Below are 24,913 nucleotides of genomic sequence, written 5' to 3'. Positions count from 1 at the left end.
GGAACACAGCAGAGGTTGGGCACATGAGAATAGTGATTGTTGTAGCTCATCTTCAAGCTTCTTTTCTGTGAGAGATCACAACACAAAAACACTCTCTTTGACAGAACCCTAGTTATGTTTGAAAGTACCTCTTAGCAGAAAGTTTACACTATACAATATCATTAGAAAAGAGAGTTAATAATTGAAACACGTACAGGGCTGTGGATCATCAGGGCATAAGAGTGCGTGCATAAATAACAAGTAAAGAAAGTTGGAATACAGTAGAGAGCTGCGAGAAGTTCTGCAGAGTGGTAGAATATTTGAAGTACTACAGTGACCTAGAGACTGAATTGTATGTGAAAGTTGCTGCAAGCAATAAAGACATTGAGTGACTCTTTCTAAAATAGAAAAATGTGTGTTCTGGCAAGCTTGCAACAGACTGAGACTGAATGATGGCACGGCTGTACAAGTAAGATAATGTAATTTATTAACAAATGAGAGCACCACAGAAACATTTCCATTGAACATAACAGAGACAGAATTTATGACGACACAGCCTACATAAAATGTTTCACAAGATTATTAACAGTTGGGTCTCAGTGCTTGGAGGTAGCCGATGGGACTGAATGCCCCTATACGTGATGAGTAGCTGTCTGTCCTAATTCATATTGTTGTTGTTGTTGTTATTCCATTCCAGATTTTCAATTATTAGATTGCTCAAAATTGGATAATAAGACCATAAATTATATAACTACAAAATATTGAGAGTCCAGTGACAAGATAAGATTATGGCAGCCATACGTGGTTGTTTCACAGACCTTTCAGAACTGCATGTCACGTGTGGAATCTTCTTACTGAGTAGCCATTCGACAATGTACATTTGCCCTGAAAGGAGATTATATCAGAAAAGAAGTACATTATTTTTTTAAAAAATGGTTTGCTGCCAGTATGAGTTCTCTCTTTGCTCTTGTATAAGCGCATGGTGTTGAAAAGGTAATTTACACTCTGTCAGCAATGAGAATGGTGAAGAGTCCATATCTTGCTCAAATCTGGACCAGTGTGCTGCTAACAAATAAGCCTAATTTGTTTTTCTTCAGGGAGTTGTATACGTTAGTAAAGTTTCTGTATCAAAATGTAGGTCTTTGGAGTACATTCTACAGTCTGTCCTTCGCAGTCCCCACATAATTTTATTTTTTCCGTGAATTTAGAAAACGTTACTTTTCTTTCTTGTGTTTTTTAATTCAAATATAATATTTTTGGTAATGACTATGATAAATGTTCCTCCTATTATAGGATTGAATCATTATTAGTTCTATATTAAAACATACATGCACCCACAGTATGATCATTGATATTGATAAGACAAACAACAGGTGACACTCAACAGACTAGGAACAAATACTGCAAATAATGCAAACATACCATTCAGTGTCAGTTCTCTCTGAGCTTGATTGGACTGACAGTCTCTGTGAACAGAATGGGCATGATATTTGCAGGCAAGTTTGAGTCTTGAGCCCTTATCCTTTAATAATTTTTCAACCGCTATGGAATTTAAAGTTTTCCCCAACAGAATAACATACGAGAGTGGAGGTAGCCTATATATGCCCTGCTTCTGTGATAAGGAACTCACAAGTTTTGATCACCTCTAAGATCTCGTAATTGATGTCTATCAGTCTCTTAAATTGGAGGTGCTGCAACATTCCAGGCTTTCCAAACTGTATTTCACAGTTATGTCCTGACCACAGAGATTATTTTGAGCAGATGCTTCACTAGACATTGCAGCAAAGGAACTGTATTTCTTAAACTTGGATCATAGCATTGTCATCATAGCTCATTCCACCTCCATAGCCCTCTTCTGGATCACGTAAACAACACTTGTTAGAAATGAATATACAATTTTGCCTGTCTAAGGCAGCGAAACAGTACATGGGCCTTAAACGACCTAAACCTCAAGCTCTGTCCACTACTGTATCTTCAACTATGCACCTGAAAATTTAGCTATTGTGAAGACTGACTTCCAAAGGTCAGCTCTTGTTTAACACCTTATCTCTGTCTAGTCTTTTTGAGTGCTTTCTATTGTAATGTACGTCTTCCTCATATTTATGATCCTTCTGTAAGTTTTTCTTTCCATTTTCATGAATGAAAAGTAGTGCTGATAATTTTAGGTGTCTTCCGGCTCATAAACCTAGTCAACTTGTTATATTACTTTCATCTGTATAGAAGGGCTGATGTTTGTAGTACACTTATGAACATGAGTTGCCAATTAAAAAAAAAAAAGAAAAAAAAAATACAGGAAGGAAGAGAGACAGGGGGGCTGCAGTACACTAAATAACAGCACCTGGAAGAAGGTGAATTTCTATGAATGCTATAAAATAGAAACACATTAAGGGCAGACAAAATTTCAGATGATAAATGCTACAAATCACCATGAAAGAATATAGAAAAGAACTTTTCTGACAGGAAATATTTATTAAAGGGAAGTAGCAAGGATTTTTCTCATATGTACAAGCAGAAATTGAAGTGAAATAAGACATAAGAGCTGCTAGGTAATTTACTTATTTAGATGAAAAATTAAAGCCTAATTCCAAAAGGGGCGAGACTGTACAGAAAATTAATGGATGTTACCAGTTGTCAGAAACAGTGTTTCCTTATTTACGACACCTGTGACAGGAATTTTCACGTTCTCCGTTCTACTATAGAAATATACTTGAGGTTGGAATATCAACAATATTATGAAAAGGATATATTGCTGCTGACTATGAAGTGTTTTTTTCTTCAACTTCGTAAAATTTAAATGTTCTGTTCTATCACTGTGATGTCTACACTACTTGCCCACTAGTAATGAAGTTACAAATTAATGCTTGGTGGTGGAGACAGTTTCTTACAAATAGTCAACACAACATTAAAACAAAACAAATACATCTTGTTCAAAAATTCAGTGTCCAACAAAAAGGGATGATAAAGGAGACAAAAATAAATATATTTGCGTCTAATGTTGTTACACCAAATGTCCGTGTGAGATACATTCTATGTTGTGATGTCATGCTCTTTGACACTGAGTCAATAAACAGCGGGTGGCACTTGTGCGTAGATGACAGGTGCTGTGTCTATATGGAGTGATGTACATGGGGAGAACATTGGCCTGCAAGATCCCCAGACTTCAGCCCATTAGACTTCTTTCTCTTGGGCCACATGAAAGCCTATGTGTATTCTACCCCTGTTTCTCGGAGGTGGAATTGGTTGCAAGAATTCTTGCAGCGGTCACACAAATACAGAACACACAATGCATTTGCCAGTGAACACTGGATTGCCTCCTATGTTGATATTGGCTCTGTGCTAAAGTTACCTGTGCACATTTTTAATATTTATTGTAATGTAATAGTGATTAGAACAATAAAGCAAAGGAAAATATTTAACACCATTTTTTTTCTCAGTCACACACAATAACCTCTTACATCCTCAGTACTCCAACAATATGAGTTCCTGATATATGGTTGTTTTATGAAATATATTTGTTTTTATCTGCTGTATCATTCCTGTTACTTTGGACACTGAATTTTTGAACACCCCATAAAGCACATTGGGAAAAAAAAACAAGGGTCAAATGCTACGAATGGGATATAGATATAACATTATTACAAGTTGACAGTGTCTGATCTGATAATTCATTTATTTTTCCACACATAGATTCAATAATCAAGGTGAAGAAAACCCTGTAGTCCTTTCTGACTTCGATATCCTGATATTTGGAGGTGGTTCCTTTGGAAAATGTTACGGTTGGATGTCCTCGGGAAAGTTTGGAAGATCCTTTTCTGATTCCCTTGTTTCCTGCAAAAGAGAGGTTTAAATCTATTCACAGACACATTTATGTGTTTGAATTGCCTCTCAACGATGAAACATTATTTGTGCCTTGCTGTGACAGGGAAAGGAACATCATATGTAGGCTCTAGTGTTTTCTAACCCTATTGTACCTCAGGAAGACAGGGAACATGTCTGTATGTCTCTTGGTATAAATACTAATTTTTGATGTAATATGTAGGTTGACTAGTCTTATAGTCTTTCCATATAACATCTGGGCAATGGAATGGTTTGTTTCTCGTGTACTGCAGTTTGCAACCCCCAGTAGAACGGTAGGTATACAGTTTCGTTACAGGTAGAAGTGTTATGGGTGTTGATTGCAGACTTCAAGGTCCTAAGTAGTCATTCAGCCTTGCCATTCCATTGAGGATGACACATTGTTGTGTGTTGAAGTTTCATTCCGCATGCGGTTGCTGGTAGAAGGCCTTTGCTACTTATTCAGCTGTATTCGAATGGTATGACTTCCATATAGGATGTGAAATGATCAATACAAATCGAGCAGAAAGTAATGCCATTAGAAGGAGCCAAACATCCAGTCATGTCAATGTGGTCAACACTGAAAAGTTCATCAGTTTCTACAAATTTTTTGAATTGCAATTTTATATTGTGAATTAACACAGGATTTCATCCATTGTTGCATATCACTTTTTATTTTTGACTAAATAATTCTACTAGTTAGCAGTTTCACTGTAGTGTTTATGCCAGAATGAGCTAAACCATGAATATGGAGAGGTACTTGATAAAAATGTGTGAGGAATGTAAGTTCTGCTATTTCTAGTTGACGTGTCACACCACAGTGTTTTTCCTGTTGGAAGTAGATATGACTTGAAGTTTAAGGAGTTGTTCCCTATTTTGAGTTGCTGCAGTTATTGACCTTGCATTTGGCTCTTGGTGATTTCATCACAGTCCATCATTTTTACTTCAACTATAGATAGGACACTTGCAACAATATTGTCACCATTGTCGTGATCTATATTAACGACATAGTAGACAATCTGAGTAGCCCTCTTAGACTGTTTGCTGATGATGCTGTCATTTATCATCTTGTAAAGTCATCAGATGACCAAAACGACTTGCAAAATGATTTAGATAAGATATCTGTGGGGGTGCGAAAAGTGTCAGTTGACCCTGAAAAAAGAAAAGTGTGAAGTTATTCACATGGATACTAAAAGAAATTCTCTAAATTTTGATTATTTGATAAGTCACACAAACCTGAAGGCTGTAAATTCAACTAAATACTCAGGGATTACAATTACAAAAAACATAAATTGGAACAATCGCATTGGTAATGTTGTGAATAGAACAAACCAAAGACTGTGATTCTTTGGCAGAACACTTAAAAGGTGCAATAGGTCCATTGAAGGAACTGCTTACACCACACTTGTCCACACTATTCTGGAGTACTGCTGTGTTGTGTGGGATCTGCATCAGGTGAGACTGACGGATGACATCGAAAAAGTTCAAATAAGGGCAGCTCGTTTTGTATTATTGTGAAATAGGGAAGGTAGTGCCACAGACATGATACATAAATGGGAGAGGCAATCATCAAAACTAAGGTGTTTTTCGTTGCGATGGGATCTTCTCATGAAATTTCTATCACCAGTTTTCTCCTCCGATTGCGAAAACATTCTGTTGGCACCCACCTACATAGGGAGAAATGATCATCATGATAAAATAAGAGAAATCAGAGCTCGCACGGAAAAATTTAAGTGCTCATTTTTCCCATGAGCCGCTCGAGAGTGGAATGGTAGAGAGACAGCTTGAAGGTGGTTTGTTGAACCCTCTGCCATGCACTTTATTGTGAATAGCAGAGTAATGACGTAGACATAGACGTCACTGACATGACAAATATCAGTCGAAAATTGTGAAATATACTGCAGCTGTCTCATCTGTTGAGGAGATGCCTTATCATTGCTTTGTTTAAAAACAAATGTGGGTGGTTTATGGTCAGTGAAGATTTACAGACAGGTAAATTCCCAGTAACTCTTGATCATAGATACTGTAAACCTTCCAGGATGACTCAGATTCTGTGAAAAGAATACAACTGGTTTCCAGTTTCTCTTTTCCAGTTTTTGGTGTATGGAACCAACAGCAACATCTGATGTGTCTGTGGATAGAGCTAGGGGTAACTCTGAGTTAGGTAAAGCCAATAATGCAACATTTGCAATATTATGTTTACATGTCTCAAACATTTGCTTCACTTTCTGTCTGTCATCATTCCTTTTTCCTCCCTTAAGATGGGCACGTAATACAGCATGAGTTTGTGCCATTTCTTCAAGAAAGTGATGATAGTAGTTGACAGTGCCAAGAAATGTATGGGGCTCATGGAGTTTGTCAGGTAACTTGTACTCCAAAAATTACTTGCACTTTCTCAGGTAGCAGACAGGATCCCTCTGGTGCCACCCAGTACTCGAAGGATGTTGTTTCATTTACTCGCAAGATTGATTTGGACATGTTGTTTCGAAGTCTGTATTTAGAATATCACTCTAGGACTAGTTTGACGTGTGCTTGGTGTTCTTCAATACTGGATGAGGCCATTAAAATGTTGTTGAGACAAGGAAACAAAATCCAATCAAAAAATAACTTCATTAATGAATTCCTATAATGTTGAAGTTGCATTCTGCAGGCTGAAATTCATTGCATTAAATTCGTACAGCCCAGGCTGGCATGATTGTAGCTGTCTTGTGCTTATCTTCTTCAGAAATGGGTATTTGATAATAAGCCTTAAACGATTCAGTTTTAGAAAATATGTTTTTGGCTTGCAGAATACAAGGGGAATCCTCTATTGGAGGTGCAGGATAATGGTCAGGATCTGTTCTTTCATTTAATCATGTATAATCCCGACACAGATGTATCGAGCCATCCTTCTTGGGTACCATGTGAAGATGATGATAATGACGTTTGGTTTGTGGGGCGCTCAACTGCTCGGTTATCAGCACCCATACGAATTCCCAACCTTTGCTCAGTCCAAGCTCGCCACTTTCAGGAATGATGATGAAATTATGAGGACAACACAAACACTCAGTCATCTCAAGGCAGGTGAAAATCCCTGACCTCGCCGGGAATCGAACCCGGGACCCCGTGCTCGGGAAGCGAGAACGCGGCCGCGAGACCGTGTGGAGAGGACTAGCCCATGTAGAGTTAGATGACCTAATGATGCCATTGTCTGACATGAATTTAAATTCTTGTTTTGCCACTCCCACGCATTCTGGATCTGACTGTCTTGCCCTAGGAAAAACAGATGGTCCTTCAGTGGTAATGTTGTGTTTGACACCATGTTTAATTTCGGTGAGTACCAAGTCAGGTGTAGCTAAATTTGGATACTGCAACAATAGGTCTGTAAATTTTGTATTTTGACTCATGGTACTCGCAGCATTTTCCTCTGAGATAGACATAACTTTATCCTCAGAAGAGAGCTTGCCTTCATCATCTATTAATCTCTTATTATGGATGTCTACTAATTATTGGAAGGTATTTAAAAAAATCTGCCCTCAATATAGTTTGATTGATTTTCACAATGATAAACAGTCGTTGAAATTGACGTCGCAGTCCCAAATCAGTATTACGTAGTTCAATCCAGAATGTAGGAATTGAATGGTGATTCAAATTAACCTTTGATTTTGTTGGAATTATGGATATGTCAGCCCCACTTTCAAATAAAAGTTGCAGTTCCCTCCCCCCCCCCCCCCATCCCCCCCACCTTTTTTTTGGTTACAAATAGAGGGTTTCGTGGCAATAGCCTTGGGCAGCAGAACTTGTCAGTAATTTGGCTGCTGGGCCACATTTCCCTGTTTGGACAAGTTATGTGGAGGTGTGCATTTTCCAGGTTTGCAGTGCTGTCCAAAGCAAAAGTGGTAATAATGGTACTTCCTGTGGGGTTGTCGAGATTTATTGTGGCTATTATTACAGTCAAAGTTTCTGTGATGAGACCTGCCCTTATAACCAGTTGACAGTGCAGTTGTTTGTTGCTCTAGCCCTGAAACTCTTCTCATTATGTCACTTATCTTTACCAGGACATCCTGTTGATTACAAGCATCACTTTTCATGACAAACAATCCGGGATTCATTCCTATTATTCTGTCAGCCAATTCATTCCTATTATTCTGTCAGCCAATTCATTCCTATTATTCTGTCAGCCATCATAGCCACTTTTTTGGGTCCCTTTTCACTGACAATGAAAATGTTCCTTATAGAAACTGGAAGTTTTTCTAGCTATAGTGTGTTAAGCATCTTTTCCGGCATATCTACTCCTGCTGAGGCTTGCATCCTGTGTAATGACTTTTCGTCTCCCAGATCAACTCCACTGACTAGTTTCTTAATATGCTTATTTTTACTTTCTTTGAATAGACTGTGTAGATGTTCCGTAGGCAACAAATACTGTCTCAAATATTCTCACAGTATTTTGGCTTTAATTTTGGCAGTAGATAGTTAAATTTAGTCTCTTCTATAACAGTTTTGTAAATGCCGAACTGTCTCTTCTTGATATTTTGTACTCGTCACTCCAGAAGGCAGAATTTTGATGCTAACCTTCTTTGCTTCCTGTTGATCCATGAGCATGCTTCTGCTTGTCACCATGTCTTCTTATCATCATGTTGGGATCATGAGCTATAACTGCTGTAATGTGTTTCATTTACTGGAACTCAAACATGTTGCTTAGCACTACTTATTAACAGTTTCCAATCAACATCCCTAATCACATGATGCTATCTGCTCTCTCTCTCTCTCTCTCTCTCTCTGTCTCTCTCTCTCTCTCTCTCTCTCTCATGTCTTTCTAAGTTCATGAAACATAAATGTTCTGTTCTGATTTCTAACACTGCGATCTCTACAGAGGCTTTGGCTAAAAGCTCAATGTCTTTTCATTGCGTCTGTTTGCAACTCAACATGTCATCTTTACAATGAGTAAGATCTATCCTTTTCGTACTATTGTTGAAATACACTTCAGATAGATTTCAATCATTCCGTAACTCAAAGAATAACATAATTTTTCATTTAGTATTATATGTATCAGTTATATAATAAGAAAACTGTTTGCTTCACGTAAATAACAGACATCATTCTTTTTTCAGCTGTGTAATTGCAGTGCTAGGAAATCTGGCATTCCAGTACCTCTCCGGAAATAAAGTCTTAAACCAAGATAGTTTAATTGCATATGGATTATATGGGTAAGAATATTATTTTACTTGCTATGTAACTTATTGTGTTTGGAATAGCTGTGATATTCATAAACATTCTCGAATAAAAATGTGAATTCATAATGAACTTTGTGTAGTCTGTAGTTATTTAGCAGAGGATTCTCTAATAGAATGTACTGCTCTACGCACAGGATGGGTGTTGTTGTGGTACCTCATAATTTAATGTCAGTGTATTAGCCTTATTTAAAATGATTGGTATTTCATATTTTTATAGGGTTTGTATAACATTAAGCATGTAAGAGAAATTTGCCATCTTGTTACTGAATAGATGTAGGTAAATAGTTCCTGTAAAATGAGTGTTAATGTCTTAGATGTATCTTGAAGAACCAGTTGACCCAATCCATCTCATACTGACACAGTTCAGCCTGCTTTTACCATGAAATATGGTACCCAACTGAAGTATATAATCAGTTCTTCTATAGACTGAATGATATTGTAGTGAAAGCTGATAAGAGTGTGTTTGTGAAAGACAGCTTCCTGTATCAGGAGAGAGTTACCTGCAGTACAGAAGCAGTAATCTACATCTTTGGGAATACTTCAATGAAGTAAAAGTTTTTTATCAAATGTACAAGTATGTAACCTGGCAACTGTAATTATGTAAGGGCATCCTCTTTCGTGAAGTGTCCTCGAGATAAATCAGTCTTTAATCAACCTCACAGGGAGAGACTGTTAAACATAGAATGCGAAGAGCTAGTTACATGTGTGTGTGTGTGTGTGTGTGTGTGTGTGTGTGTGTGAAGCTTCTTCATTCTGATTTGCAGGGAAACTGAGAAGTGTTAAATCCTTAGCTCGCCATTGAGCACAATGGTGTTAAAATGAATAGCAGAAAATAGAGAGATCTACAGCTGTATCATTTGCTGACTGGATGTAAAAAATAAATAAAAGTGGCAACGTTTGGAAATTCCAGGATGAGACAATAAATATAATCGAGGAAAAGTAATGACAGACTTATAAATTATTGAAATGTGGCACATAGACACATGTACCTATTCAGAAATTTAACTAACTTTTCAGCAAGCACTCTTTTTTTTTTCTTGTGCAGGGTGGGAGGGAAGAAGGTTGTACTCCTTTCAACAACTGAGGAACTATTCATAAACAATCATTGTTGACATTGGGGGGTTCATTTGGGTATTAGTGTGATTGTGTGTGTTAGGCAGTATACTTGCTCTAGAAAATGAGCAATAGCTCAAAAATCAGTTAAATCAGTGCTATTAACACGCTAGACATCTATCAACTAGAGGATGCATTTCCTTATTTTTATTTATTGAGTCTTAATCTCACATAACCCTGATATTGACATTGTTAAATCCTAATCTGTCATTCATTCATTCCTTCTATTGATTAAATGATGTATGTGTCCACAGAGTTGTTCGATTTCAAGAAAAGATGTTGTGTATAGCAAAATGTGTTTAAATTGTATAAGTAGTAAATGTAACAATGCACCAAATAGAAGAGGCATTGAATCATTGAAAAGCCCACCGACAAGACTGAAAATTTGGGTAGCTTTCGGACAAATCCTGTAAAGTGGGACGTGCCCATGTTCATACACACACACACACACACACAGACACACAACCCCCCACTACGTTGCGGTTTTAGTAGTCAGCGTGCTACAGTGAAGCTGTATTGCTCAAAAATATTTGTCCAAAAGCTAGCAAAGTTTTCAGTCTTTTTTTCTCTTCCTTGGGACAGTTCAGTGCCATTACTATTTGATAAGTTGTTACTTTTTAATCCTGGATCTATTTACTTTCCACTAGGACTTTCCATTACAATACAGTATCTGTTTAAGAACTCTACGACAATTCGTTGTGAATTCTGTAGTTCAGTAGAGCTAAGTATCTGCCCTGTGACATTTCTTAGTCAGCTGATCACTCCCATGCTCTTGCAACTTTCAGTCAATAAATTAGAGAGAGAGACCCAGAATAGTTTGCAGTGGTGCCAATGTTCTCTTTTTTTTCTCTGTTCCACTACGTGCTCCATCTATTTGCTTACCTAACATTTGGCAGTGGTGAAATATGTTCATCATGGGGAACAGTTTCTGCTTCTAATTCTCTCCTAAAAAAATTTATATCCAGAAAAAGATCACTGTTGCTTGTTAATGGAATATTTATCGTGTTGTCTTCGAGGCATCCACATTAAACACGTCATTAGCAAAGTAGCAGACATCATATGTACAACATGAAAGTCTACTCAAATTTTTCAATATGCAACCTGAGATATACACTATTGATAGTTCAGCAAATGATGCTATTTTTTGAAATGTCATATAGTCCATTGACTTTTGCGACTGGGCGTTACCACATTACCAGCTTTATGTTCATAACACTCTATAAGAGGGACTAGACCTGTTACATAGTGAAAGCAGAACGTAGTTGATAAACTATAAGCCTTAATGGCTCACTATTTTCAAATTACTTAAATTGAATGTGACTTTCACATTTTATATGCCAATTTTGCATCTGTGCATTATTAAAGTAGAGAGTCTGATCTGAGATCTCATCATGTAAGCCATAGTGTGTGTGTGCCTACCTGGTTTTTGCACCAGGACTGCAGGAAGTGTTGAGTGCTATTGAAAAGGGATTTCAGATCGATTCTGTCTTTCCCGGAAGGCTTTTGACACTGTACCACAGAAGTGGCTTGTAGTGAAATTGCGTGCTTATGGAATATCGTCTCAGATATGTGACTGGATTTGTGACTTCCTGTCAGAAAGGTCACAGCTCATAGTAATTGATGGAAAGTCATCGAGTAAAACAGAATTGATTTCTGTCATTCCACAAGGTAGTGTTATAGGCCCTTTGCTGTTCCTTATCTATATAAATGATTTGGGAGACAATCTAAGGAGCCGTCTTAGGTTGTTTGCAGATGACGCTGTTGTTTATCAACTAACAAAGTCATCAGAAGATCAAAACAAATTGAAAAAGATTTAGAAAAGATATCTGAATGGTGCGAAAATTGGCAGTTGCCATAAATAATGAAGAGTGTGAGGTCATCCACATAAGTGCTAAAAGGAATTCGTTAAACTCCTGTTCCACGATAATGGGCCGTAAATTCAACTAAATACCTAGGAATTACAATTATGAACAACTTAAATTGGAAGGAACACACAGAAAATGTTGTGGGGAAGGCTAATCAAAGACTGCATTTTATTGGTAGGACACATAGAAAATGTAACTGATCCGCCTACACTATGCTTGTCCATCCACTTTTAGAATACTGCTGCACAGTGTGGGATCTTTACCAGATAGGACTGACAGAGAACATCGAAAAAGTTCAAACAAGGACAGCATGTTTTGTATTATTGCAAAATCTGGGAGAGAGTGTCACTGAAATGATACAGGATTTGGGCTGGTTATCATTAAAAGAAAGGCATTTTTCGCTGCGACAGAATCTTCTCATGAAATTCCAATCACCAACTTGTTCCTCCAAATGCGAAAATATTTTGTTGACACTGACGTTCATAGGGAGAAATGATCACCACAATAAAATAAGGGAAATCAGAGCTCGTACGGAAAGATATAGGTGTTCGTTCTTTCCATGTGCTACACGAGATTGGAATAATAGACAATTGGGAAGGTGGTTCGATGAACCCTCTGCCAGGCACTTAAATGTGATTTGCAGAGTATCCATGTAGATTTAGATGTAGAATATTCCCTGCAATATATAGTTTGTACAAGAATGGATAGTGATATCTTATTAACAATAAAAACCAAATTCGTTATAGAACACATTGAGAACATGTTTGGAGAGGTGGCAGCACTGGAAAATATGTAGAGTGGCGCCCTCTTGTGATTAAGGCAACAGGTGTTGCGAACCTTTCTTTCCAGTTCCTCTCTTGGTTTTATTCCAGTTACTACTCCTGCCTCCCCCTCTCCTCCCCCCTCCACACATAGACAAAAGGTTTAACATGACTTTGGGTATAATACTTACCATGACTTGATTCTACATTGAACAGGGAATTATGTACAGCCTTTGACATGAAATATAGCCACCACAAAGAGTAATTCCAAATTGTTTACTTGAAGTGACAAGAAAACTTAGAATTCTTAGTATGGCCCATCTGCATAGTCTGGCAACATCATAGGGTGTGTAAGTATCTGGAAGAAGTATTGTTTTCCACTACAGTTGCAGTGCTATATCGTCTCATGGTCTAACGGTAAATGTTGCCCATAGTAGACACAAAGTGGAAAGTTCCAGACTTTATGGTTCTACTTCAACTACCGCTTTTCGCTACAGTACTGCTTGAGTATGACACAGGACAGTACACAGGTATAGACTATTTCAAAGTCTGAATTTCATAATGTCACATCTTAAAAATTTCTGGTGTTTAGACATGCTTGAAAATAGAATTTTGCTCTAAGATTATCATGTCAAATTGTTATTCATTTGTATTATTGCAGTACTTGTTTTTATTGCAGTGTTCCATTAGTTTATTGAATGTTAATGGCAAGCAAAAAAGAAAAATTAAAGCATACAAAATATATTATCTCAAATTATGTAAAACAGTCTGTCAGTGCTCAGGTAGTTTGGAGATTTGACATTTTTGGAAATCTACTGGTTAAGAGTTAACAATGTTGTCAAGCCAGGTTCAAAGTGTATTTTCATCTGGAAAGGCATTTCCTCGATAGCTTCTTTTGTTAAATCAGAAGAGTGCAAGGAGGTGTCGTTGTACAGTAGCAACACTCGGTGCAGTTATCGTGACTGTTTTACTTACACTGTGGCTGAAAGGTGGTTCACTTATTGGCAACAAATGCCAGTTGCTATGGACATGCCCTTCAGGAACAGTTCTTAGTAGCCGACAAGCTTTTTGTGCCACCAGATTCAAAATATTATCTGTTGACACTGCCATTTGCTCGATGAGATGTCTTCTGTTAGGTCTCAGCTGTTAATTTCTTCTTAAGAAGTTGAAGTACTGAGATTATAATGTGTCATTAGAAATAATATTGCATAGGAATCTCAGTGAGTGAAGTGAGGTAGTTACAGAAAAATGCAAATTTAGTCATCAATTGGATTTTTGTTGCTTTGAATTAGAGTGTACAGTACACCTGCACGTGTGCTTTGAACCTACCATATTGAATGAAAATGTCAAACGAAGGTTAAATGGTAGCTGCTCATCGCATTTACCAATTATTGGGGCTTCCTGAATGTGGAAAATTATCCATGCAGTCACGATCGTTGTTGAATCAAGGAAGACATTTTCTGATGTGATTTGTCTGATGGCATTTGTCCCACATACACCACAAATGTTTCTTTTATAAGATTCATGTGTGGCACATGTGTAATTGAAACACTATTCACACTAACTTGTTAGCTCTTACTCTTTTTCTAGCAAAAGTACACTCATTCATACACATAACCACCCAAACACACTCTTCTGCAGTTGTGACGAGACTAATTATTGATTATCGAGTATTGATTGCATTTGCCTGGGCAGGAGGTGGATAGGGACACATGAAGCAAGAAGAGGTTAATGGGATAGTGAGTGGCAGGTCTTTCAGGAGAGGGAGAAGTGAGGGACACATGAGGCAAGGAGGACTGGAGCAACTGAAACACATTCTCTGCCAGGTTTGAACTACATCTCATCGTGCCCTGAAATGGGTATGTCCTATCCATTATCCATCGCATCCCTCCCACAATGGTATTCTGCCACCCACCAAACCCACACAATGTCCTTGTCTCTCCCTACTCGACTCTGTCCCTCATGGCTCATATCCCTGCAATAGGTATACATGCAAGACGTATCCCATACATCCTCCCACCACCATCTACACCATTCGGGTCACAGGCATCTCCTATCCCATCAAAGGCAGAATTACCTGTGGAAGCAGTCACGTGATCTACAAACCAAGCTGCAACACCATGCTGCTTTCTATATGGGCATGGCAGCTGACAAGCTGTTTGTCCACATGAATGGTCACTGACAAAATGTGGCCAAGAGACAGCTGCACCACTCAGTTGCTGAACTTGGTACCTACCACAGTGTGACTTAATTCAGTGATTGGTTCACATGCTACACAATCTGATCCTACCAATACCAGCATATCTGAAATGCGCAGGTGGGAACTCGCCCTGTAAAACAAAATATCCTATGTTCCCATACACCTCTCCCCCCTCCCCTGGCCTCAACCTTTGCTAGACCATGTCCTTCACTGTCCAGCTGCCACCCATTCCATACCAAAAAGTCCATTCCATACACCTAGCCATCCTTGGTCACCATATCTGCAGTGAAGAGCATTCCCTCTCCAAATATACCAAGCATCTCACGGAGGTCTCTGAGGAGCCAAATTACCATCCTTGCTCCCATTCCAGCACTACGTAGCCATTTATTTCACTAGCAATCCCACAATTCTTTTTCCCCTTCTCTTCTTCTATCCTTTTCTGCTCCCCTTTCACCATCCATCCCCCTCAAGCTTCCCACGTGCACTTAGGAGCCCCATCCTGACCCACCATGATCTTGCACATACCAGAAGCAGCACTACACCTTTTACCACACCTACCCTGCTGTCCCTCCCCTGTCCGCCCCATGCCGCCTCCTTACCCCCACCACTCACACCAGATTGCTTCTCTGTTACCTCCCGGAGTTCGCTTTCGGCTCTTGTTCTGGCAGCTTAACTTCACGCTACCTGTAACTTTCCCAGTGGGTGTGAACCCTTCACCATCTTGGCTTTGTCTCGCTCTATCGCCTTCATTTTCACAACCTTCACGTGGAACTTCGCGATAGTACCTTTGTGTATGCTGGTGGCTCTAGGACTGACCGTGGTGTCAGGTGTGCCTTCGTCATTGGTGCCGCCATTTATTGGTATCGGCTTCCGGCACACTACTCGGTATTTACAGCATAGCTCTTTGCCCTGTATCAGGACACGGAGTACATCTGGTGACAAAGCTTTTCACCTCTGCTCAGACTCTCGCCTCTTTGCGCTGTACACTGCTCGTCCTTAGTGCATTGGGTCCAGGAAAACTGTCATTTGCTCACTCTTGATGGAGCCACTGTGATGTTTCTGTGGGTTCCTGATCATGTCAGCCTACCAGGAAACGAGGCTGCTGACACTGCTGCCAAGGCTGCTTGTTCCTCAGCCCATTAGTGCTTATATTCCTTCCGATGATCTCTGTGTTGCTGTCTGTCCAGAGGTGATGTCACTTTGGCATTGCCACTGGTCCTCCCTTCATGGGACTAAGTTCCAGGTTATTAAACCTCTCCCAGTGGCTTGGTTGACCTCCTCTCGGCCCTTCCGCTGCGAGGAGGTAATTTTAACTAGGTTGCTTATTGGGCCCTGCCTTTTTAGCCGCCACCATTTGTTACGTGGCGCTCCCCCTCCACTTTGTGCACATTGCGCCAAAGTTTTAACGGTCCATCATTTTTTGACGGAATGCCCATTTTTTAAACACTTACGTTCCCACTTGGATTTGCCGTCTGATTTATTGGCCATTTTAGCAAACGATGCACAGGCTGTCAGCCGCATTTTACATTTTATCCGTCATAGCAATATGGCGAAGGCCATTTATATTTTAGTTCTGGATCTCCATTTCTCTATGGTGTATTTTATAGACCTTTTCCATGTCCCTGTTTTTAGCTGTCTTCTCTTACATCAATTGGGGTAGACGTGTAGTCTTTTTTAACTCTGCTCTGTCTTTGTGTTCTGTAGTTTTGACATGAGTGTGTATGATCCTAGCTATTTTTGCACCCTAAAATAAAACAAACACACACACCAGATTGCTTCTCCCATCAGGCACCTTTGCAGCCCCTAGTCCAGCCACAGTGGCCAGAGACTTTGGTGATGTGTGTGTGAGAGTTGTGGTTGTGTAAATATGTGTGTGGTTTTTACTTCAGAAGAAGGCCTTCTTGCCGGAAGCTTCATTGTATAGCAGTTTTCTCGTTGTGCCTGTCTGCAACTCTGTGTGTCCTTTGTGTGGTAAGTAGCAATATATTCATAATATATTCATAATATTCATAATATAATATATTCATAATATTCATAATATTGGTATTCTATCCTGGACTTTCCATTGTTTCGTAGTTGTTGTTTGTAAGATTCAAATTCGCAAAATTCAATATGTAACTGCGAGACAAATATTAGAACTTCAAGTAAAAAATGACAACTGATAAATACGCTCATTGTAACCGACTTACCAACACGCCAGGCATAAATGTTTCGATCTTATCCATCAACCTAATTTTGTTTTAGGTAACTTTTCACTGTGATGTTAGTTTACATGCTTCAGTATTCCTCATGTCACGTGCTGTGTGAGCAGTAGCTATACCATTGTGTTACTATATAGTGTTCTTGCCATTTATCAAAGTTATTTCACATGAAAAATCTAACTACAGTAATATACAATTTTGTGTTTGCATTTATGAGAGCAGAAATATGTCCAAGGGCACACGGCATTGCGACCACCTGAGTGGATGCCAGCTGGTGTGAGGTGCCTTGTTGCCAGTGCCAAATGGCTACTGCAGGGCAAGAAAACTATCAAGGATAAGTTGTTCTGATCTTGACACAACCAAGGGCTCTTTTGTGGAAATGTTTCCTGAAGTTTCACCATTACTGTTGGATTAGAAAGTGAAGCAAATGATCTTTGAGTTTCTGTTGAATGTATACTTTTAACAGTTGCATACCAATGGGGGGGGGGGGGGTGGTCAGTAACTGACCCCAATGAAGTTTTTAGGCTAAAACTCCTGTCCTGTTCAGTAGTTTATTTAATAAATACATGACATTTATCGTAATTATAATTGCTACAATCGACAATAAGAACGGCTTTTGGTTTACACTCATTGTTGAGTTATAGTGATTATTATAACTGAAGGTGTAGTAGGTCAACAATCACCACTCGCAGTCAACCGGTAAACAGTGTGGTGAGTGGAAGGTAATATCTTTGTGGCATTTGACAGAATGTACAAGAAGATGAAATGGACAGATGACGAAATTAGAAATTTGCTTGAGAGTTCAGACAATGAATTTAGTGGTGAACTATCCGAAAGCTCAAGCAGTGAAACTGAAGATGTAGTCATTGAAATTCCAGATCAAGTAGTTTCTGACGGCAGCAAGTTGGATGAAAGTGAACAGGGTAAGTATTGATTTTTATTACTTTTTGCAGCTACACTCCTGGAAATTGAAATAAGAACACCGTGAATTGTCCCAGGAAAGGGAAACTTTAGTGACACATTCCTGGGGTCAGATACATCACATGATCACACTGACAGAACCACAGGCACATAGACACAGGCAACAGAGCATGCACAATGTCGGCACTAGTACAGTGTATATCCACCTTTCACAGCAATGCAGGCTGCTATTCTCCCATGGAGACGATCGTAGAGATGCTGGATGTAGTCCTGTGGAACGGCTTGCCATGCCATTTCCACCTGGCGCCTCAGTTGGACCAGCGTTCGTGCTGGACGTGCAGACCGCGTGAGACGACGCTTCATCCAGTCCCAAACATGCTCAATGGGGGACAGATCCGGAGATCTTGCTGGCCAGGGTAGTTGACTTACACCTTCTAGAGCACGTTGGGTGGCACGGGATACATGCGGACGTGCATTGTCCTGTTGGAACAGCAAGTTCTCTTGCCGGTCTAGGAATGGTAGAACGATGGGTTCGATGACGGTTTGGATGTACCGTGCACTATTCAGTGTCCCCTCGACGATCACCAGTGGTGTACGGCCAGTGTAGGAGATCGCTCCCCACACCATGATGCCGGGTGTTGGCCCTGTGTGCCTCGGTCGTATGCAGTCCTGATTGTGGCGCTCACCTGCACGGCGCCAAACACGCATACGACCATCATTGGCACCAAGGCAGAAGCGACTCTCATCGCTGAAGACGACACGTCTCCATTCGTCCCTCCATTCACGCCTGTCGCGACACCACTGGAGGCGGGCTGCACGATGTTGGGGCGTGAGCGGAAGACGGCCTAACGGTGTGCGGGACCGTAGCCCAGCTTCATGGAGACGGTTGCGAATGGTCCTCGCCGATACCCCAGGAGCAACAGTGTCCCTAATGTGCTGGGAAGTGGCGGTGCGGTCCCCTACGGCACTGCGTAGGATCCTACGGTCTTGGTGTGCATCCGTGCGTCGCTGCGGTCCGGTCCCAGGTCGATGGGCACGTGCACCTTCCGCCGACCACTGGCGACAACATCGATGTACTGTGGAGACCTCACGCCCCACGTGTTGAGCAATTCGGTGGTACGTCCACCCGGCCTCCCGCATGCCCACTATACGCCCTCGCTCAAAGTCCGTCAACTGCACATACGGTTCACGTCCACGCTGTCGCGGCATGCTACCAGTGTTAAAGACTGCGATGGAGCTCCGTATGCCACGGCAAACTGGCTGACACTGACGGCGGCGGTGCACAAATGCTGCGCAGCTAGCGCCATTCGACGGCCAACACCGCGGTTCCTGGTGTGTCCGCTGTGCCGTGTGTGTGATCATTGCTTGTACAGCCCTCTCGCAGTGTCCGGAGCAAGTATGGTGGGTCTGACACACCGGTGTCAATGTGTTCTTTTTTCCATTTCCAGGAGTGTATTTTGGAGTATATTAGGATGTGTGTCTTGGTAGAGTGCTTAGTTTGCTAGTGTTCGGTTCTGTTTTCATATTTTTATAGATATTCAACCAACAAGAAGACAACCCAGACCGAAAGCACAAATTGATCAACTTGAAAAAAGACATGGTGGCCCCATCAAGTATGATATGGAAGAGAAGCCCTTACGTAAATCAAAGGAGGAGGTCTGTTGCTGACGTAATGAGAACCCCGAAAGAAACTAAGCCAGGATAAAACCTGATACACCAGGTAAAGCTTTTCTCAGGTACTTCGATGATAACATCCTGGATAACATTTTGATGTGTACCAATCAAAAGCTTGGAAATCTTAGGGAATCATCTGAAGATATTTTCATAAAAAATTTGAAAGCATTTCAAAGGGAAGAAATTGTGTCAGCAATTGGAATTCTATTGAACTGTGGAGTCCATAGACAGAACAAGTACAGTTTACGTGATATATTTAGTAAAGAAAACTTTCCGATGTACTGAGCTTCATTTTCGGAGCATAGACTGAGGCTCTTACTGAAGTGGTTGTGTTTTGATGATGCTCTAACTCGAGCAGCTAGAAAACAGACCAACAAATTTGCTCCTATCAGGGATATATGGAACATGATAGTTAGTAAATTTCCTGAGTTTTATAATCCTAGTGAGTCAGTCACAATGGATGAAGAACTTGTGGCCTTCCATGGGCGATTCCCATTCAGGCTATATATTCCAACAAAACCAGGAAAATATGGAATAGAGGTGAACCTGTTATGTGATTCAGATACAAAATACTGCTTCGCTGCAGATCCTTACGATGGAAAGCACGCTAATGAGAAGAACCATAACAGTGATCCTGAAATAGTTAGAAGATTGATTGAAATGTCTAACTTGAAACAATCTGGAAGAAATGTTACTGTGGACAGAAAGTTCACTACCGTTCTACTCGCATCTGATCTTTTGAAAGAGAAAATAACTACAGTTGGTACTATTCGAAGTGACAAACGCAATGTTCCTACAGAACTCCGTCGTGTTTGTCTAAAAAAAGCTACACCGGGAACAATCAGATTTGCCTTTAGTGATGATGCACTTTAGTCAGTTACGTGCCTAAGAAAGGAAAGGTTGTTACAGTATTGTCAACCCAACATCATGATATGAATGTGACGGAAGAGAAGCCAGACATCATCCTAATCTACAATTGTACAAAGTCAGGAATGGATACATACGATAAGTGTGTAAGAACGTACAGCTGCCGTCGAGCAACGTGTCGATGGCCAATGGCGGTGTTTTTCAACTTGATTGACATTGCAGCATACAATTCGTATGTTGTATTTCAAGATACACACAAGGAATGGACAAAGAATTACCCGACAAAGAGTTCTGGAAGAAAGAAGGACCTGAAAGATCTTGCTCGTGAACTTTGTGACCTCAACATGAAAAGACGCGCTCAAAATGCTGTAGGCCTACACTCAAAATACACTACAGTGTTATCAACTTTCAGGTATGAGTGTAATCAAAATCAAGGTGCTGTGAGCAGAGGAAACAACGTTACGGAGCCACGATGGAAAGTAACACGTGCAGCTGTGCATAATCTACCAAAGAAAGTACGCTGTTACAAATGCGCCGGAAGCAAAGACCGTAAGTACATGAAGACTTGCACTTCTTGCAGGAAGTATATCTGCCCTGCACGCACCAAGAAAGAAGTAGTAGTTCGTATTGTAAAGCGTTCTGAATGTGAATCTGAGTAATCCTTGTAATTGTGAAATTAATACAAATAAATGTAAAAAAACTATTTATTTTTTACTAAAAATGTCCCAGAAACCCTTTCCCAGTAATAATAATCAGCATTTTAATCTTCTAATCTGCCAAAATTATGGAAATACATAAGTAATATGATTTATCCTAGATAGAGAATGTGTGATGGTTGTGGGGTCAGTCGCTGACCCCTCCCATTGGCGTTGGCCAGTGCAACATACAGCATTGGTATGCAACTGTTAAGAGACAAACTAAATGAGGTTTAAAAAAAAAAAATCAAAGGAAGGAGTGAACATGAATTTATGACTTTGGTTTACAGTGTGCAACTTACCACTTGAAAACGAGTAGATACAGGTCTACAACATGTCTATCAGAGGACAAAAACTTTCTTTTGAAACATTCACATTCTATAATGTTGCCAGATTGTGCAGGTGGCCAGACTTCGAATTCAGTTAGTTTTATTGGCATATTAAATGAATGACTCAGAATTAATCTCTGTAGTTGCCAACTGGCAGCCAAGTTTTACATCAAAAGCTGTACCAGTCTGGAACAATAGGAGGTACAGTTTGTCTACCAGGTCCAAAAGACAACCAATTAGACACAGCGGCATACATTGTAGCATTTGAAGTGACTTCTCTTCTGGAAAAAAGTAATGACTATGGACTACCATTGTGATTTTGAACCTGTTGTGCCACCACCCATGCAGCATTTTAAGTGCCTTGATTTTGGCCAGACCACATCCCCGTGTCCTTGCAGGCTCACATGTGGCAACTGTGCCACCCACAGCATGTTGGAACACTTCTAAACATCTTCCAAACTTTAACTGCCAGAATCAACACCCCAGATGCTCACCAGTGTGCCCTGCTCACAAAAGGAAGTGGAATATATACTCTTGATTGATTGTCACACTTCAGTGCTAGTAAGAAATATGAATGCCTTCATCCTGTCAACATTTTGAGTATTTTTGCAACAACTGTTGAATAATCTTTGCCTGCACAGATAATATCAAATGCTCCCCTCTTGGGAGCCCTCCTCCCAGAATCGTGCAGGTTCACAACTCTACACATGCCAGTGGCTGAAGGAGCCACAGGCTGCAGGTTGCATTGCTGTCAATTCTTAATCTGTACATGATCTTGAAACAAATAAACACCCACAAAAGTTGAAACCTTAAAAAGACACGAAGGAAAAGAAGAAGCAATATTTCCCCCTACCCTCTCCCCCCCCCCCCCCCCCTACCGCTACCATTCTAAACTCCTCTTCATGGATATCGTACCCTCCTAAATGGTGGTTAATCATGATTGTAGGCATGACTTTCTGCCACTGGTCCCTTCACACCCTCTCTTCCTGCACATAACACTCAGAGTGTGACCATTCAGTGGAACTGTAACTGATACAGTGGTGTGCAAAACTTAAGAACAGAAGTAACTTTCGCCTGGTGTGTCACTGCCAAGTAACATAGCTCAATGAAACTTGGGTCATACATAGAAAGAACTGCTGCAGTATAGTACAAAAGGTCAGTGAGTGAAAGAAATATGCAATGAGACGAACAGAAATTACACTTTTGTTCAGAGACAATAGTGATACTGAAGTGACCACAATTTATGAGGGTTTCCTGAATGTTACAGAAGGTGGGACATTGTTCTTAATAACATGTGTGATCACCATGGTTGGCAGTGTATGGTCTGCAGAGTGCTCCAATGATGGCCACAGTGTTAGTAAAGAGTTGTTGTGGTAGGGCATTACATTCCTCCACCAGCATGGTTGACAACTGCTGGATAATTGTTGGTGCATGTGGACGTGCCGCATTCTCTCTCTTCAAAGCATCCCACATGTTCTCAATGGGATTCGAACCTAAGAACAGGCAGGCCAGCCCATTTGCGAAGTATTCTCTTGTTGCAAGAGCTGCTCCATCTACACTGTTTAATGCAGTCGCATATTGTCATCCGTACAAATGAAGTCAGGGTTGAATGGACCCCTGAAAATAAGCACATGGGAATGGAGTATAATGTCACAATAATGTTGACTGGTGAATATACCATGTTCAAGAATTTGGATTTTGGTACGCCCATGTAACTTAATGCTTCCCCACACCATAACATCTAGACCACCAAAATGATCGTGTTCAACAATGTTTCTGAGTTCATTACGTACTCCCATGTGGTAAGATCTGGAAACATGTAGTGCACTCAAGAACACACGTGATTGTTTTAGTGTTACAGATGTTATGGTTTGTGGAAGCATAATGATATCTGATCCTTTTGCTTCTAGTTATGTACCCCACTGATAAATTTAATCATAAATTATGAGCACAGACCGGCAGTCTGTGCCAGTGAAAAATTGATGGTTGGAGCAAGTGAGGAAATGTGTGTACTGGCTTCCAAATCAGTGAACACGGTATACTCACTGCTCGACATTATTATGGCTCTGTACTCTTTCTCCATATGTGTCTTTTTAGGCACCCTTTTTGGCCAGACTTCATTTTTATGGGTGACACTTTGTGACTGCATTGAACTGCTAAGGTGGAGGAGCTCTTCAAATGTGGAGGATATTTGGCAAATGGACTGGCCAACCCATTCCCTCGATTTAAACCCATCGGGCAGGTGTGGAGTGCATTTGGAAACATTGCTGTACAACCATGCACCAACGACCATCAACCTATTGTTAACTGTGCTGGTGGAGAAATGGAAAGCCCTACCACGGGAAATCATTACCAACAGTGTGGTCAGCATGGGAGCACTCTGGAGAGCATGCATTGCCGACAGTGGTGATCACACACCCTATTAAGGACAATGTCCCACCTTTTGTAATACCCGGGCGACAATCATAAATTGTGGTGACTTTAGTGTAGTTATTATCTTCGAATAAAATTATCATTTCTGTTTATCTCATGGCCTGTTTCATTCAGTTGCCTACTGTGCTTTACTGTTGCAATTCTTTCTATGTATGGTCCAAGTTTCATTGAGCTATATTACTTAAGTTTTGCACACAAATGTATTACAGCATCTCTCTGAACTTTTAAAATGTGACAAGCATTTTGCATGCCAGTTTCATCAAAAATTAGAATATATTTATCCTTCTGAGTCTGACAATAGTCAAAATCGATATGAAAATGTTATTGATATTAAAAACTTGGTGACTGGCAGTAGGATACCATGTGTGTTTTTTTTAACTCTATTAACTCAGTGACAGTTTAAAGGATTATGAATGTTTCTGGGGCACGTGCAGATGTGCAGCTTGTTGAACTTGAGACAGAGTAACAGGAAATGCCTCAGGCATGCAGGTCAGTGACTGGTGGATGGGGCGGAGGTATGAGTGGCACAAGATTCCTGGAAGGTCGGCCCGGAACCCAGAGGAGGTGGCAGCCACAACACTACTGCTTGTGGCTTACATCCAGCCAGAGGGCAGTACAGCACTTGTGCGGGATTTAGGGGTGCCTTTCCGTGTTTTATGACTTCTTTTGAAGGTAGCATCTGCTACTTGTAGAAAGGACAGCCACAGGAAACACTGTCCAGCCTTCCAGTGGTCTTCTCTAAATTTTGTGAACCCCATTGCAAGGCTGTGGACATTGGCGGGAGAATGTGTGGTTGGTGTAAAGATGTGTGATGTCAGATCAAAGTGC

At 40.4% G+C, this 24,913-nt stretch overlaps 1 protein-coding gene across 4 annotated transcripts in view; it reads left to right on the top strand.

Moving 5' to 3' along the window:
• The window catches only part of LOC126261921 (peroxisomal membrane protein 2), a 55,023-nt gene that overhangs the window by 3,875 nt on the left and 26,235 nt on the right, over positions 1 to 24,913 (top strand). For all 4 annotated transcript variants that reach the window (XM_049958579.1, XM_049958580.1, XM_049958578.1 and 1 more), the window contains exon 3: positions 8,904 to 8,999. In XM_049958579.1, coding sequence (XP_049814536.1) covers positions 8,904 to 8,999 — 96 coding nt within the window. The remainder of the gene's footprint in view (positions 1 to 8,903; positions 9,000 to 24,913) is intronic.

This window comes from Schistocerca nitens, chromosome 1, assembly GCF_023898315.1.
Source record: "Schistocerca nitens isolate TAMUIC-IGC-003100 chromosome 1, iqSchNite1.1, whole genome shotgun sequence".
In the NCBI taxonomy this organism is placed as follows: Eukaryota; Metazoa; Arthropoda; class Insecta; order Orthoptera; family Acrididae; genus Schistocerca; species Schistocerca nitens.
Note: the sequence above shows the minus strand (reverse complement) of the source record. Positions and strands in the feature narration are given on the sequence as shown.